Source organism: Aethina tumida, chromosome 5 (assembly GCF_024364675.1).
Source record: "Aethina tumida isolate Nest 87 chromosome 5, icAetTumi1.1, whole genome shotgun sequence".
In the NCBI taxonomy this organism is placed as follows: domain Eukaryota; kingdom Metazoa; phylum Arthropoda; class Insecta; order Coleoptera; family Nitidulidae; genus Aethina; species Aethina tumida.
The window spans coordinates 13,732,246-13,746,924 of record NC_065439.1 but is presented as its reverse complement, the minus strand read 5'-3'; the positions used below and the strand labels follow the sequence as shown (position 1 = coordinate 13,746,924).

Genomic DNA, 14,679 nt, shown 5'->3' with positions numbered 1-14,679 from the left:
GTAATTAATAAACTTTTGCCGACATTCTCTAAGCAAATTCATGTCACAAAAGAATCTAGATTGGAACAAAAAAACTGATAAACCTTAATTTTGACCTTCCTCTTCAGAATTAAATCCTTTTTTAATTAATAGGATAAGGGTAAAAATAAATAATAGTCGAATAGAAGTATCTAGACGAAATACAACTTCTCATTTAACATTTTAAAAGCTTCGTCCGTGTCTCTAATGCGAAATCTAGTCTTGCGTCAGTTTGTAAGTGGTTTTGGACCCTTAATGGGTAAAACTTTGCAACGAGCTAAGTATACAATTTTTATATTTATATTTTTTCCTTTCCTTCCTATGAGCTATCGAAAACAATGGGTAAAAATTTCGAGTGCTTGATATGCTTAGATTTTTATAGCATTCAAACTTCTATTGATTTGGTGTTACAATTAAAAATAGAGTTCAATAAAACTAGACATATTGAAGTGCATGCCAGACACCCCAGGAATGTTATTCCAATATTAAAAAAGGTATAGATAGATATACAAAAAATAATACTGCCTCATGAAAGTCACATAAGTGTCAACAAAATAAATAAAACATTTAAAAGCTACGATTTCGTTCTTAGAGAAGCAGGAAGAAGATTTGTAAAAAAATTACTTTGTTATATTTTTCTTGGTACTAAATACATACTTTATCTTTTTTTTGAAAATCTTTAATTATGCATTCATAGTAACTCAAAATGTTTGTTCATATTTTGTAATTTCATGTAAGCAAAAATGAAAAATTTAAAAGTACTTTGTGAATGTCTGTGTGAATTGATAAATTTTTACTTTAGCATGTTTAAAATTTAGTCTTCAATTGTCAAATTTCCTAATTTATGTCCATTGTCTATAGACCATGGTGTATACACCAAAATCATATAAGCTCATAACTTACAGTACAATCATTTTTTTACTTCAAAAAATGTTTTAAATAAAATATAGGGAAATGATTATATATATATGGGCTGAAAAGTTCGTAGGCTAGTATAGAAAAAATCTTCTTTTTCATAGAATTTGATTTTATTATTCAATAAGTTGCCTTCGAGGGCGACCTTTCACTTATTCCACCGATTTTTGATCATTCCTCCGTAAGCTGAATTTTTTATTGATGAGCCATCTTTTGAGGTTTGGGAAGAGATAATAGTCCGATGGGGCTAAATCTGACGAATAAGGTGGATGGGGAAGCAATTGGAGCCTTAAATCGATGCTTTTGTGTGTCGGCGCATTGTCTTGCAAAAACAAAAAATTTTTTTCGCTTCATGTAAGGCCGTTTCGAATTGATTTCGGACTTCAATCGTTCCAATAATGCGCAGTAATACTCACTGTTGATGGTTTTTCCTTTTTCGAGGTAGTCCTCGAAGAGTATGCCATTACAGTCCCATCGGGGGACCTGCCGCTACGGACTTCCTCGGCAGTGGAGTTTTCGGCCACCATGAAACTCTCTAAACTAAATTTCACGGTGAAGAAGTATTAGCCCCATAATATTTATCCAACTTTTCTTTTGTTTCGTTCGCCGCTTTGCCTCTCAAAAAAAAATGTTTTATGAGAGTACGAAAATCAGGATGCCAAACACGTAACCGAAAATCAGCTGACAAAACAAAACTAAGGGTTGTATCTCGCAGAAATTTGACATGTCAGTCTAAATATGAATGGGCTATAAAGCATCCTAATCTTTTTCGCGATAGCAGCGCATTTTGGTAGTCAAAGTGGTTGCTTTTCAGCCCACCTGTTATATTATACATATACATTTTTCTTAGTGATGGGGAATTCAGGTGGCTTCAGTAGATTGTTCTCTCGCTAGATTTGATCTGTGCCTCGACTGTATTGAAACAATCAGAAAACATGTCGATTACTAAGTCGTGGTAATGCCAATGGTTAACTAGATACTTAATTTGTGTAAATAATAATTCATTTGATTCAATTTTTCTTCTAGAAAGACAATTAAAATATATAAAAAGTCTCAATATTTTTATTAAGAATTACACAACAAACATACAAGTATATTAACTAAACTATAATAATCTATCTCCGAGTTTTGGAAATGACTGTAGATTGTCCTTGTTTACTGCCGGACAAGACAACAAATGGACTTTGCGTCTCCTTCTGTTTCTGCTGAAGCATATTCAAAGTGCCTAGTGGCGTGTCCGTCGAACTCATCTTCTTCATCAGTTGCTCTTGGACGCTCTTCTTAATCCTTTTCTCAATTTTATTCTTTCCTGGACCTTTACCATGGAACTTGTGCGACAGATATCTAAATGCTTCCTTCGAATTCAAAATGTGCCCTTCATCATCGATATATTCCAGTTTCACGTTCGGCTTGAACCCTTCTTTTTCCTTGAAATCTGTGATCGGGCCCGAATATCTCTCTCTTCTGCCACCGCCGCCACCACCTCTGTCACCACCATCATCGCCGTATGTTTTGTCCTCAATGGAATAATGCTGAGCCTGTAAATGCGCCAGTCGAGAGTTGGACGGCCGGTTGTTCTGCTCCTTGTCCAGATAACCCTTGCTCATGGCCAACTTTAAGGCAGCACCCACACCAGTACTAACATCCGGCTCCTCATCCAGAATCTGCACCTCTTGAGGCGCAATATTCGCACTCATCATCGTCTGGTTCGGATCCACTGAATTCCAACCGGTCGGCTCGATTATCTGCACTTCGTCGTCGCTGTTTTCGTCTTTCATGTCGTTTTCATAATCCATGTCGATCTCTTCAGTTTCTTCACGGTTTCCGGCCTTGCCGTAAGTAGGAATGTCGCCCAATGTTCTGCAGAACTCAGCGGTTGCATTTAATATAATGTTTCCTGTGTCTATTTCCTCTTCTGGCTCCATTTTTACTTCGGTCTTACCGATTATGTCGGCAATTATGTTTTCTTTCTGTTTGATTTTTCTGGCCTTGTGTAACGCTTTTTCGAGTATATCGTCCTTCTCGTCCTCCAGTTTTATGTCTTCCACTTTAATTTCGACTGAAGGAACGTCGTCTATATCAAGATCTGGTTCGGTTTTTGGCTTTGGCCGCCTTGAACCAATTTGTTCAATGCCAGTGCTGGTGGATTGTTCCAGATCATCTGCGGTCAGTTTACCTTTAGTTCTTATTTTCCTAATTTTCTTCTTGGGTTTCTTGAATTTAGCCATTTCTTCTTCATTGTAATATTCTGATGCAATGACAAGATTCTTTTCGGCTATTGTTTCAAGTTTCTTTCTGGCCAACTTCTCTTTAACAGACTGTGCCACAGCAATTTTTCTTTCCACAGAATTGTCACTGCCAATTTTGAATGTACTTTTCTTAGCACCATCAATTTCCTCATCGTATTTGGAAAGCAATGATTTTTCTTTGGGATTACCAAACTCATCAAACTCCTGATCTTCATAAGCATTATACAGGATTTTCTTCTTGGAATTTTCGACGTTTTTCTTATAGCGTTCATCATCAAGCATGTTAACATTCACCAAGACATCATCACCATCTTCATCTAACACACCTTTGTCCTTCAATGTGAGAATAACAGTCTTTTCTTCAGCAAAACTATCCACATCATGATCCACCTGTAAGCCTTTCAAATCCTTGTCTGTGTATTTATTTCGTAGTCTTTCCCTTTTCTCAGTTTCAATAACATCACCAATACCAAACTGAGCATCAAGTTCTTCAAGCATTTTTGCTCTCTTCTCAGCATCCTTTTTTGCCTGCTCCACTTGTCTGCTCTTACCAACCCAGGCTTCGGCGTCATCATCACTATCACTCTCACCCAAAGTTTTAACCTTGGAATATTTGCTCTGCAACTGCCGCTTCTCCTTGTGCTCTGCAATCCTGCTTCTGAGCTTCTCCCTTTTGTTTTTCTGCGACAGATTCTCGGCAGGCTTGTGATAAAATTCACCCAGATCATCCTTAATTTTACCGTCGTTCTTCTTGCCGTCTTTGTCATCCTTCTTCGATGAACTTTCACTGGTGACTTCCAAGGGCTTCAACCCCAATTTCGCCCTCAATTTGTTCGTTTCCTCGATGGACAAGCTCTCGTGACTTTGACCGGCGTCCGGTGATTTTTCATGCGAGCTTCGTTTAGGCGGAGAGGCATCGTCCACGATTTCCACCACATCGGACCCTATAAAAGATGATTTTTTAGAGGTGAGTGGTGGACTGTAGGATTTATTTGTACCGTCACTTTCGTAATCGTGCCTGGACGGTTTGTCGCGACGCTTATCCCTGTGGTGGTGTTTTTTGTGCTTGTGACGTCTCTCCTTGTTAGCATCAGACTCCTGCGACGGGCTGCGCTTCCGTCTTCTGCTACTTTCCTTCTCCTTAAACTTTTTACTACTGGAACCCATTACTTATTTAGATAGTTAATAAATATATAGTTTATTGGGAAACCGACCATTCACCGTTTTATTCTGGTTTATTTTCAATATAACCACAACATAGAACGTTTATAAACGTTTTTGACAGATGTAGGTAAAGAAGTTTACATTTGATGAATTATCTTAATTTAGCACCTAACATTCATATTTGTGGATAATGTAGGTAATATTCCAAGCAAATTGTAATTGGCCTTAGAATTTCTTAAAAGATTTTTAATAAACAAATATTAACAACGAGCAACTTCCAGAGCATCTTAGTATCGCATCTATAGGAAATTTCTGTTACTGAAAAGTTACACATTATCTGTAATGCAAAACGCACAACTTAATTGAATGAACAAAAGAGGGCGACGTCATCAATGTTAGAAATTATTCAATTTTAAATAACATTTAATAATTTTTTTCAGTTATAAAATATTAACGGATTATTACCATAATATGTTAATATATTAAATATTGATAGGAAGGTAGAAACAAATACTCTATATATTGGTTAAAAATGTAATTATTGAATCTGTTGTACCAATATTTATTTCATAACTATAATACGTAATTCTCGATTTTATCTAAAAAATCAGTATATATAAATGATCAACGAAATAAAAATAAAAAACAAATTCATGAATCGAATAACTATGATCTAACAGTTGAAGGCCGATTTGAAATTCTTGGGACTCTCCACTCATTATGTAAGTAAGCACGTGCATCCTGCGACACGTGCTTGGTAAATGTTTCAACATTCGTGGGGGACGAATATCGATTTTTATGTTCAAACTCAAACCCTATTGGCCAAGGTCAATCCCCCTTTGTTTCGTACTGTAATCAATGTCAAAAAATTGGTAAACGGTCCAAATTCGTGCGGTGTAAACAGGCAAATCATAACACTCGCAAATCATACAAAGAAAACAATAAACAGAGTGGGAGCGAAAGTGGGGAATGGTCGCCGCTCGAGCTTTGCCGACTCCGAATTTAAACCATGCCGTAAACAAAATTAAATCACGTTCGTAACGTCACTGGGTGCTGAAAAGGTGCGTAATAAACATCGATCGTGTCGACAAAACATTTTGTCGTTGTTTGTTTACCCGCGGTCCAACGTCGCAGTTTCCCTCGACCCGGTCCGGTGCGCGAACAAAAGGAACGGGAATCGGTGCAGGTGGAAACGCAGTGCAAACATGAATTACCTATACGGTACAGTGCAGACATTGTCACGGCTCATTTTCAAACGAAAACCGGAATCGCCGCCGGAACAGCGTGAGATCAGCAGATTCGAGTATTACGCGGAAGTTGTCACCGACCTTTTGGCATGGAAGGACGTCGCGGTGACACTTCAGTTTTTTGTTGGTTTTCATTTTGTTTTCTGGTGAGTCCACTTGGGTGATCCCCTCAACAATCACCGCTAACAACACTTTGTTGCAGGTATATATTATATCTGGAACTGAAATTCCTGGGTGTTATTTTTCTGGCCCTACTAGTGTATTTTGTAATCGACAGTGTGATGGAGTACAAGTACTCCAATCAAATACTCAGACCTTACTCAGAGGACTGTTACAATTTTGATATCACCGAATTGATGCGCGGCATTCTGGAACACAGAAAAGACAGACCTCTTTCGGTAAATTTCTTCTTAAACACCAATAAGAACTTAACTAACAGTTTTATTAATTACAGTTCTGTATCATGACAGTGTTTGCCCTGTTCCTTGTCAATTCAGCAGCTTACAGACTGACTCAAGCCCTCTTCCTCTACATTGTGTTTCTATGTACCTTTTTGGGACCTTTAATTTGGAAACACTTGCCAGAAGATGTCAAAACTGCCCTCAAAGATAATTTGGGCAGATTTCAGTCACAAGCAGGTAAATGTTACCGTAAAATCTGCCTCAATAACATCAGTAATTTGTTGTTGTTACAGCTGTTTTGGCTGAAGAAGAGCTCATACCATTTATCTCAGAAGAAAGAGGTGATAACCGGGATCCAGACAGAGACAGTCTTCTTACTGATGGCACTCAAGGTAATCTTGCAATGTTGTTATGGATAATGTTTTTTAATGGCAATGAACTGATTGTATAAGTTCAAAAAACTAGTCAAGGTTAAGGCCATAATCTTGTTGATTTTAATTCCTTATTTAATTAGGTGGTTGTTTCAGATGAGTAGACAATATTAGAGAAACATGCATGTATTAAAATTAAGAGCTGACCAAAATTTGTCAATATAAAAATCACAGAAGAAATAAGAAGAGAGTAAAATAATTTGAAACTGAACAAGTCAACAGAAAAGAAAATAGAAATTGTTCAAAATGTTTTTATTGAAGTTCTATAAAACGTTATCTAAAATGTATGTAAATAAATAATTTAAAGCAGCCTACATAAATTAAAACACTAGAATAGTCGACATTGACATTTTATCTGCGTGCAACATCATAAACATTGTATCTCCTGTTTTTGTCGTTATCAGTTACGTAGTCGTCGTTGCGCATTTGCGTGTTCCTCATTGTGGCGAAAGTAAAATTCGTTTTTCCTCGAAAATCCTAACAATAATATAATCTACAAACAATAGGAATAATTGCCGTCAAGGTTGTTGGAAATGGGTCACTTCCGAAGGAAGAAAATATTTTCACATTTCGATTGAGGACAATGTGTCGCATATTTAATCGATGAGGTGATTTGTTGAAAGAATATGCGACTCAGTTTCGGACGCCAACTAGTTTTGTACATGGTAAAACACATCTGTTAAACACATGGGTGGTGGACGGTCAAAATAATTTAAACCTTACGTTTACAAGTATCTTTATCTGTACCAGATGGTTGGACAATCGTTTCTACCTGAATACCCAAGGCAAAGAACCAATTTACTGATAATTACGCACGCTAAACAATTTCAATGACGCAATTCGAGTTGCAACAACGCAGTTACGAAATTAACGCCGTTCTAATAAAAATTATGCGATTTAATTCGATCTGTGTTTCGAAACGGTTTCAAGAAGTGCATCCTGGAACGAGGCACCGATTTATTTTTAGACGGTTTCGGGATTCTAAAATTGCCGCGACTGTCCGGCTCGAATTGCAGGTAGTTTCGGGAAAACTACGTTAATCGTTGTTTAAACCTTTTGTTTGTCCCTTAGCAAGGTCCTGGTGAAATTTGCCTGCAAATTGTCTTCGGTTTAACCCGTAAAAGTGACCTGAGTTGACTTAAAAATGCCTCATTGTGATTATGGTGTTGTGATTCCCAACTCTACTGTTGTACCTTCTTATTAATATTATTTAAATAGATTTTAAGCTGTAGCTAAGAATTGTTTTATGACTGGTATTCTTTTTGTCCCTTTTATTATTATAATGAAATATTGTCCTTATAATTCTCTTCGCCCTTATATCTTTCAAGCAATTCAACAAGTAAGCAACGCTTCTTTTATTTTCTATCTTCTACATAAGCCAAAACTGTATATATAATATTGGTGGTAGTTGCTCAATAATGATTCACCATAATATGATGATATAATTTTTTAATTATATGTACGTTATATCATAATATTATATGAAAACTTACTAATTTCAAATAAGACAATCATAGCCATATTATCATCAGTATTGTGTGAAAACGTGACGCACCAATATTAATGCGATTTAACGATACGAGATATGAACGTCTTGTATCACTGTGTATCATGTTTGAAGGTTTTTTATTTGTGAATTAATTGCCATCATTATCGTTAACGTGTGTGACATTTGCATACGTTTATTTTCTACGATAATATTTAACACACCTAACTTTTGTTTATTTTTATCAATGTTTACTGTTTCACACAGTTTCTACTGTTGTACGAGTCGTACATTTTAGACAGTTACACACCAAGCAACAAATAAAATTTGTTGTGTAATAAAAATTGTCATTGTCATCACCAGCAATATTGATGTTACAGATTCACTGACGAATTCGCTGACGACGGGAATCTCGGCGATGCCCTCGCACTTGGACGTTAACGACGACGCGTCCCGCACCCCATCCTTTACACCGACCAAAGGACTGTCCAGCGACTCCGAATCGGAGTCCGATTCCAACAAAGAGATTTACTTTCACTCGAAACACTTCAACGGCAGCAGCTCGTCCGAGGACGATCTCTACAAACAGAAAGGTAAAACGAATGCGTACGCGGTAATCGCCATGCGTCTCTTCTCCAGTCGTTTAGGGTGTTGCGTAGGTCTGTCGTCGTGTCCGGCGTCTTCTTCATCGAACGTGGTTTTTAGGTGACACCTACAACATTATCCACGAAGTCGAAGGATGCACCGTACGATCGCTCTACTCGTCTGAGGTGATGTGCGAAATTTTGAGCAGGGAACTCGACGCAATTCCGCCGATGAATCACGAAAAGCCGGAGCAGGAACTCAAGACTGATGATTACGAAATAGTCGACAAGCAAGATGCGTACCAACCGATTGTTCTCCCCATGTTTTACGATCCGTGATATGTATTTGTGATATTAGGGTAGATTTAGGTTCTAAGGACACCAAGGATTTTATTTGATCTCCTATATTGTCCTTTAAAATTACGCTTTTCGAATTATAAGACTGATTACACAACAGGTATTATGTTAATAAGGTTGTGATATGATATCCACAATGACATATTGTGGTTTCAGTATTTTTTACCATTGTGTATTAACTATACGAAATTTTCATTTTATTTTCTTTTCTTATTTTATATAAGTATCTTTTAAACATTATATACTATTTTATTTTATTCCTTTGTATCTTCTAATGTTTTTTTAAATGTTTTGCACATATTTAACAAAACATAACATGAAAATTTGAATCTTCTATCAAAATAATTATAAGATATAAATAATTTTCAAGAATTTTCAGTATTCTGATATTGATTTTATCTTTTAAATATTATATTATATACTATTTTTATTTTATTCTTTTATATCTTCTAAAGTTTTTTTAAATATGTATTATGTTTTACGCATATTTAATAAAACATGACAGAAAATTTGAATTTTCTATTTGACATCTACAATAATTATAATATACAAATAATTTTCAAGAACTTTCAATATTCTGATATTGATTTTATTTTTTAAACATTTTATTATATACTATTTTAATTTTACTCTTTTATATCTTCTAATGTTTTTTTAAATATGTATTATGTTTTACACATATTTATCAAATATATATCAAATTTGAATTTTCTATTTTAAATCAATAATTATAATATACAAATAATTTTCAAGAATTTTCAATATTCCGATATGGATTTTATCTTTTAAACATTATATTATACTATTTTAATTTTACACTTATATCTTCGAATGTTTTTTTTAAATATGTATTGTGTTTTACACATATTTACAGATAGAAAATTTGAATCTTCAGAAATCTACTCTAATTATAATATACAAATAATTTTCAAGAATTTTCAATATTCTAATATTGATGTTACCTTATTTCAATTTCCAATTAAAATGCAGCTCGCGTTTTCAATATTTTTAACTATCTATTTAGCTATTTTCTAAGCAAATTGTTAGACAATTATTAAGTTTACAATATTCTTAAAGCTGATTGTTTTTAATGCATTGTTTAAAATTCAGCCTTAAGAAAGCAGTAACATTGTCAATTTTCTAATAAACTGCTTAGTGATTAAAGCGACTTCTTTATTTATTAACTTTAATTTTGAAATAAATAAATGAAACTTTTATATTTTATTTTTTAGCGATTTAGTACATCTTAGAATAGTATTTAGTACTTAAATATAATTTAAAATTTTTATTGAGCTAATGTTTTAACGAAACTTCTAAGTGAGCAATATTTTAAAGTAATCTCAAAAGAGTAAAGCATAAATTTTATTTCAAAAATTTAAACCAATAAATGATACTGACAAAAGTCAAGTAGAATCTTTATTTTAAATTTTCATACAATTAAGTGAAATGTTGATATTTTATTTGAATTAATATTCTAATAAATATTTTAAAATGAATTTCAATATTAAGAGTTCAACTAGAAAGATTATTTTAAAATTTTTAAACGAGTAAATGCTTTAACTAACATTTTAATCAGTGTTTTAAAATAACTATACTAATATAGTCAGAAAAGTGAAGTAGAGGCTTTATTTTAAATTTTTATGTTATACACAAATGAAATTTTAATTTTTTATATGAATTCATATTGTAATAAATATTTTAAAGTGATTTGTGTGTGTCTTAAGAATCAACTAGAAAGTTTATTTAAATTTAATATTCTAATTAGTATTTTAAAATCTATTCTAGTATATACTTAGAAAAGTGAAGCTTTATTTTAAAAATTTTCATACAAATATATGAAATTTTATTTAAATTAATATACTAACAAATATTTTAAAATGAATTTCAGTATTAAAGGTTAAGTAGAAAGATTATTTTAAATTTTTAAACAAGTGGGTGATTGAACTTACGTTCTAATCAATATTTTAAAATCATCTAGTATGTACTCAGAAAAATGAAGAAGAAACTTCACTTAAACAACTTAATATTTCGCATATTATAATTTTAATCAATATTTTAAAGTGATTCAGTGCAATTATTAAATACTAATCAACTGCAGTGTATTAATATTTTTATTATATCCAGTTAATATTAATTGTGTGAGAAATTCAGATCTTCCATATATATTCTACATTACATTTATTTTATTATTTTATATTTATAATAAATGTACAAAATCGACTAATTTTTTAATTAACTTGCAAAGTCCATAAATAATTGTAAAAATATATTTTATTGTAATTTTAGAGTCGAATTTTAATAGCATTAAAATTATTCGCAGTGTTTTTATCAAAATATGCAAAGTATATTCTGGTAATTTTAGTCTAAAAGTGATACATATGTAATTTTATTGTACAAATTGATGTGATGGTAGCATTAAGAAAATTACTGGACACTGATTAACTGAATCAAATGTTCCTACTTAAGTAGTCAACAAGTAAATAGTCCAAACCATTTGAATTTAAATAAACACATTAAAAACTCACAACCGTATTATCATTGTAGCCTTCTAGAACCACAAACACGTTACACAATCAATGTCTCACTGTAAACCAGTGGTTTTTATTTCTAGGTGCGCAATTTTCTCAAGAGGTGTTGGACGCCGCACGCGGCGAAGGTTTCTCAGGTCTGTTGCAGCTCGGTTCGAACCTGGTGAGCTCCGTGATGACGAGGGCGCTGCCCCAACAACCCGTTCGGAGGACCGCCAGCTCCAGTTCGGAGAGCGACTTCGAAATAATCGAGGGCGACTTCGAAGACAAGTCCTAATGGTTTGCGATTGTCGTATTATAGAGTCAGTAGGTTTTATTTTTTCAATTGTGATATTGATTTGAATTTAGGATAGGCGTTAATTTATTGTAACTCGATTGTGATCAAGTACTAATTATTGTAATTGTTAGGAGTTTTGACGGTGGAAAATTGTTGGACGTGTGTACTTTTTTATATGGTCTAACCCGATTTTTTTTATTAGACGCGATATGATCTTACGTCTCGAGGACTTAATAATGTTAAGGATTAATAAAAGCATTTATAGATATTTATTTGTTTTATTTTCTACCATTTTCTAATTATTAAATTTAATTAAGGTAATCATACTCAGTATTTTTCATGGTTTTACTCTTTTAATATTTTAATCTCACGGATTAATGATTTAAACTTTTTGAGCTCACATTAAGTATAAAGATTAATCGTGATTTTTCTACATAGGAGTGTGTATGAAACTGAATGACGAAACTAATCTAAATTGATTATACAAAATAATATAAATTAAATTGTTCTTATCAAGCACATGTAGCTGAGATTTACAATATACAAAAATATAATCGTGTGGATGATATAAATCTTTCTATTATTAAAACGAATGTTGGAACTACTGTTCAAAAAATTATAATAAACCCCTCCCCCATGAGGAATCCTGCGCACGACCCTGTACAGAAATTAAATCGAAGGACGATTATCTTATATATTTCGAAAGATTTTAATCTCATTTGACAATAAATTTATAATTGCATGTTAATCAAGGGGCATTTTTATGAAATCAGTGAACAAGCTTGATAGGTGTAGTTTTAAGGTGAATTTTACGCAAGGATCATGACTGAAGTAACAAATTCAAAAGGTACGTTTGAGACTTTTTAAAATTTTTATAGCATAAAATATTCATAATTTTATTTATTAATATTTAACATATTTCAAGTTTTCATAGTAAAAACTTTAATTTAAAAAATAATTTTAGATATTTAAATATATATATATAGAGAGAGAGAGATTTTTATATAAACATTCATGCAGTTAATTTAGATTATTTTTTGCATTGTAATTGTGTATTTACAAGTACTTTAAACTTAATTTAAAATAAACAATAAACAAATGTAAACTACTGGTATAATATATCATTTTATTATTAATATTTAAATGTGTATAATTCGCATGAGAACATTTTACAATAATCCACGCATTATTAAATTAAGTAAATTAAGATGATATCAAATAATTGACATTGAAAAGAAAGAGGCTACAATGGGTTAGATAAAATTTTTTTGTATAGAAAATGGTTTCAATAAGTAATTGTGAAATAATACTTAAAGAAATAATTTTTAAACGGCTAATATTATTTTAATATTTACGTATAATACGTTTGATTTGGACAAATATTTACAACGCAAAAGATTATATTATAATTATATTAAATATCTATCTCAGATTTAAGGCTTAAAGATTAATTAAAATTTGCATTTGAAACTAGGAGCAGAAAACGAAAAAAATTGTGATCAAAATGACGCAGAAGCAAATATTGAGGTCGCCAAAGTGGAAGAAAAAGAAGACAACGCACCTCCAGACGCATTTTTCACAGTGCATCTGTTGTTCTTTTTCTTGGGCCTCCTCCATTTCATACCCACATCCTTTTTCAACGTAGCTACAAAGGTAAATGAGCAAATCAACAAACCCACAATTGTTTCATTAATTTATCTCTAGTACTGGATGTACAAATTTCGCAACACGACAGAAGGTGCTATCGACGACGCCGAGCACAGAACTTACATGCAGAAGGAATTCGGTGTCTTCTCAACAATCTTCGGCTCGACCCCTTTGGTCATCTTCATCACCCTCACCACGATTTACGGTCAACACATCAACGCAAGAGTGAGGATCGTTTGGACCATATTCTCCATGTTGGTGGTCTTTTCCATGTCCACCATTTTCATCAACGTCAACACCGACACCTGTAAGATCCCCGTGTCGTACATTTAGCAGTTGTAATGATTGAACATTTTATAGGGCAAGTGGGATTCTTTTGTCTGACGATGTTTTTTATCTTCGTTAAGTCGGCAGCGAATTCGATTTTGGGAGTGAGTCTGTTCGAGGTGCTCTCGAAATTTCCCAGGAAATATTTGGTGTGGTATTTGGCTGGTGAAGGTGTAGCTGGACCGTTCAACTCGGCCCTGCAACTCGCCTCCTTGGCTATTGGTACCACAATCCACGTCAGCGCACTGATCTACTTCATGTGCGGAGTCTTCGTCATAGCCATGAGCCTGATCCTCTTTCTGGTTGCGAAATATACGGCGTTATACAAACACTACATCGGTAAATCGGACACGGTACCGAGAAGAAAAATACTCAGTTGGAAAGAGAGCAAAGTCATCGTGAAAAAAATATGGAGTAGTATCCTCATCAATATTGTAATGATTTCCGGATTGCAAATCATCAGTCCTGCCGTGACAACTCTGATCGTTTCCGAAGACAAGGGCACACCTTGGGCTGACACCTATTACCTTCCTTTCACTTATCTTTTAAGGGATATCGCCGATTTTATCGGAAGGACACTCGCCTCTAAACTGAAATGGAACATGAACGTTTACTTGGTTGCCGCCCTAAGTGTGGTACGGTTGGGTGTGCTCATACCCTTGTACCTTCTATCAAACGCACAACCCAGAAGTCGACTACCAGTTTTGCTGACGCACGACTACCAGTATTGCATCTTGGTACTGACTTATGGAATCAGTGGAGGATATCTTTTCAACATCGCTTATTTGAATATCAAAAGGTGAATATCTAAACATTTTAATAGGTTTCAAGTTTTAATCATTTTGTTTCAGATTGGTGAGCGAGAAAGAGGTGAACGATGGTTACAACGTGCTCTCGACCGTGATCGGAATTGTGGGGGCTGTTTCTTCTGGTTTTAGTTATATTTCTGTTAACATGCTGTGAGATGAACTCAACTGAATTGTGTGTGTGTGTACTATATACAAGTTTATATTTATTTCTTCAAATGTATTTATTTGAAATATTTAGT

At 33.7% G+C, this 14,679-nt stretch overlaps 4 protein-coding genes across 7 annotated transcripts in view; 2 read left to right on the top strand and 2 right to left on the bottom strand.

The window, feature by feature from the left end:
- LOC109602553 (xanthine dehydrogenase-like) overlaps positions 1–14,679 on the bottom strand; it is an 85,322-nt gene that overhangs the window by 37,877 nt on the left and 32,766 nt on the right. Inside the window, exon 11 of one of the 3 annotated variants that reach the window (XM_049968096.1) lies at positions 682–692. The exons of the other annotated variants lie outside the window; for them this stretch is intronic. The gene's annotated coding sequence lies outside the window, so the exon portion shown is untranslated. Of the gene's footprint in view, positions 1–681; positions 693–14,679 lie in introns of those variants that run through there. 3 annotated transcript variants of the gene reach the window in all.
- Positions 1,982–4,539, bottom strand: LOC109602535 (U4/U6.U5 tri-snRNP-associated protein 1). Its single transcript, XM_020018934.2, has 2 exons — positions 4,181–4,539; positions 1,982–4,126 (listed from the first exon to the last, which is right to left on the bottom strand). Exons 1-2 carry the CDS (start codon positions 4,347–4,349, stop codon positions 2,049–2,051), a joined length of 2,247 nt encoding a protein of 748 aa, XP_019874493.2. The 5' UTR covers positions 4,350–4,539; the 3' UTR covers positions 1,982–2,048.
- LOC109602534 (uncharacterized) lies at positions 4,918–11,925 on the top strand. Of its 2 annotated transcripts, none has more exons than XM_049968109.1 (6): positions 4,918–5,739; positions 5,796–5,991; positions 6,048–6,231; positions 6,288–6,386; positions 8,292–8,504; positions 8,617–9,101. In XM_049968109.1, exons 1-6 carry the CDS (start codon positions 5,552–5,554, stop codon positions 8,832–8,834), a joined length of 1,098 nt encoding a protein of 365 aa, XP_049824066.1. In that variant the 5' UTR covers positions 4,918–5,551; the 3' UTR covers positions 8,835–9,101. The 2 variants fall into 2 exon arrangements, with proteins under 2 accessions (XP_049824066.1, XP_019874492.1); XM_020018933.2 differs by lacking the exon at positions 8,617–9,101 and adding an exon at positions 11,464–11,925 and having other exon boundaries at positions 4,925–5,739.
- LOC109602547 (equilibrative nucleoside transporter 3) lies at positions 12,460–14,634 on the top strand. Its single transcript, XM_020018948.2, has 5 exons — positions 12,460–12,504; positions 13,132–13,310; positions 13,362–13,611; positions 13,665–14,430; positions 14,483–14,634. Exons 1-5 carry the CDS (start codon positions 12,480–12,482, stop codon positions 14,592–14,594), a joined length of 1,332 nt encoding a protein of 443 aa, XP_019874507.2. The 5' UTR covers positions 12,460–12,479; the 3' UTR covers positions 14,595–14,634.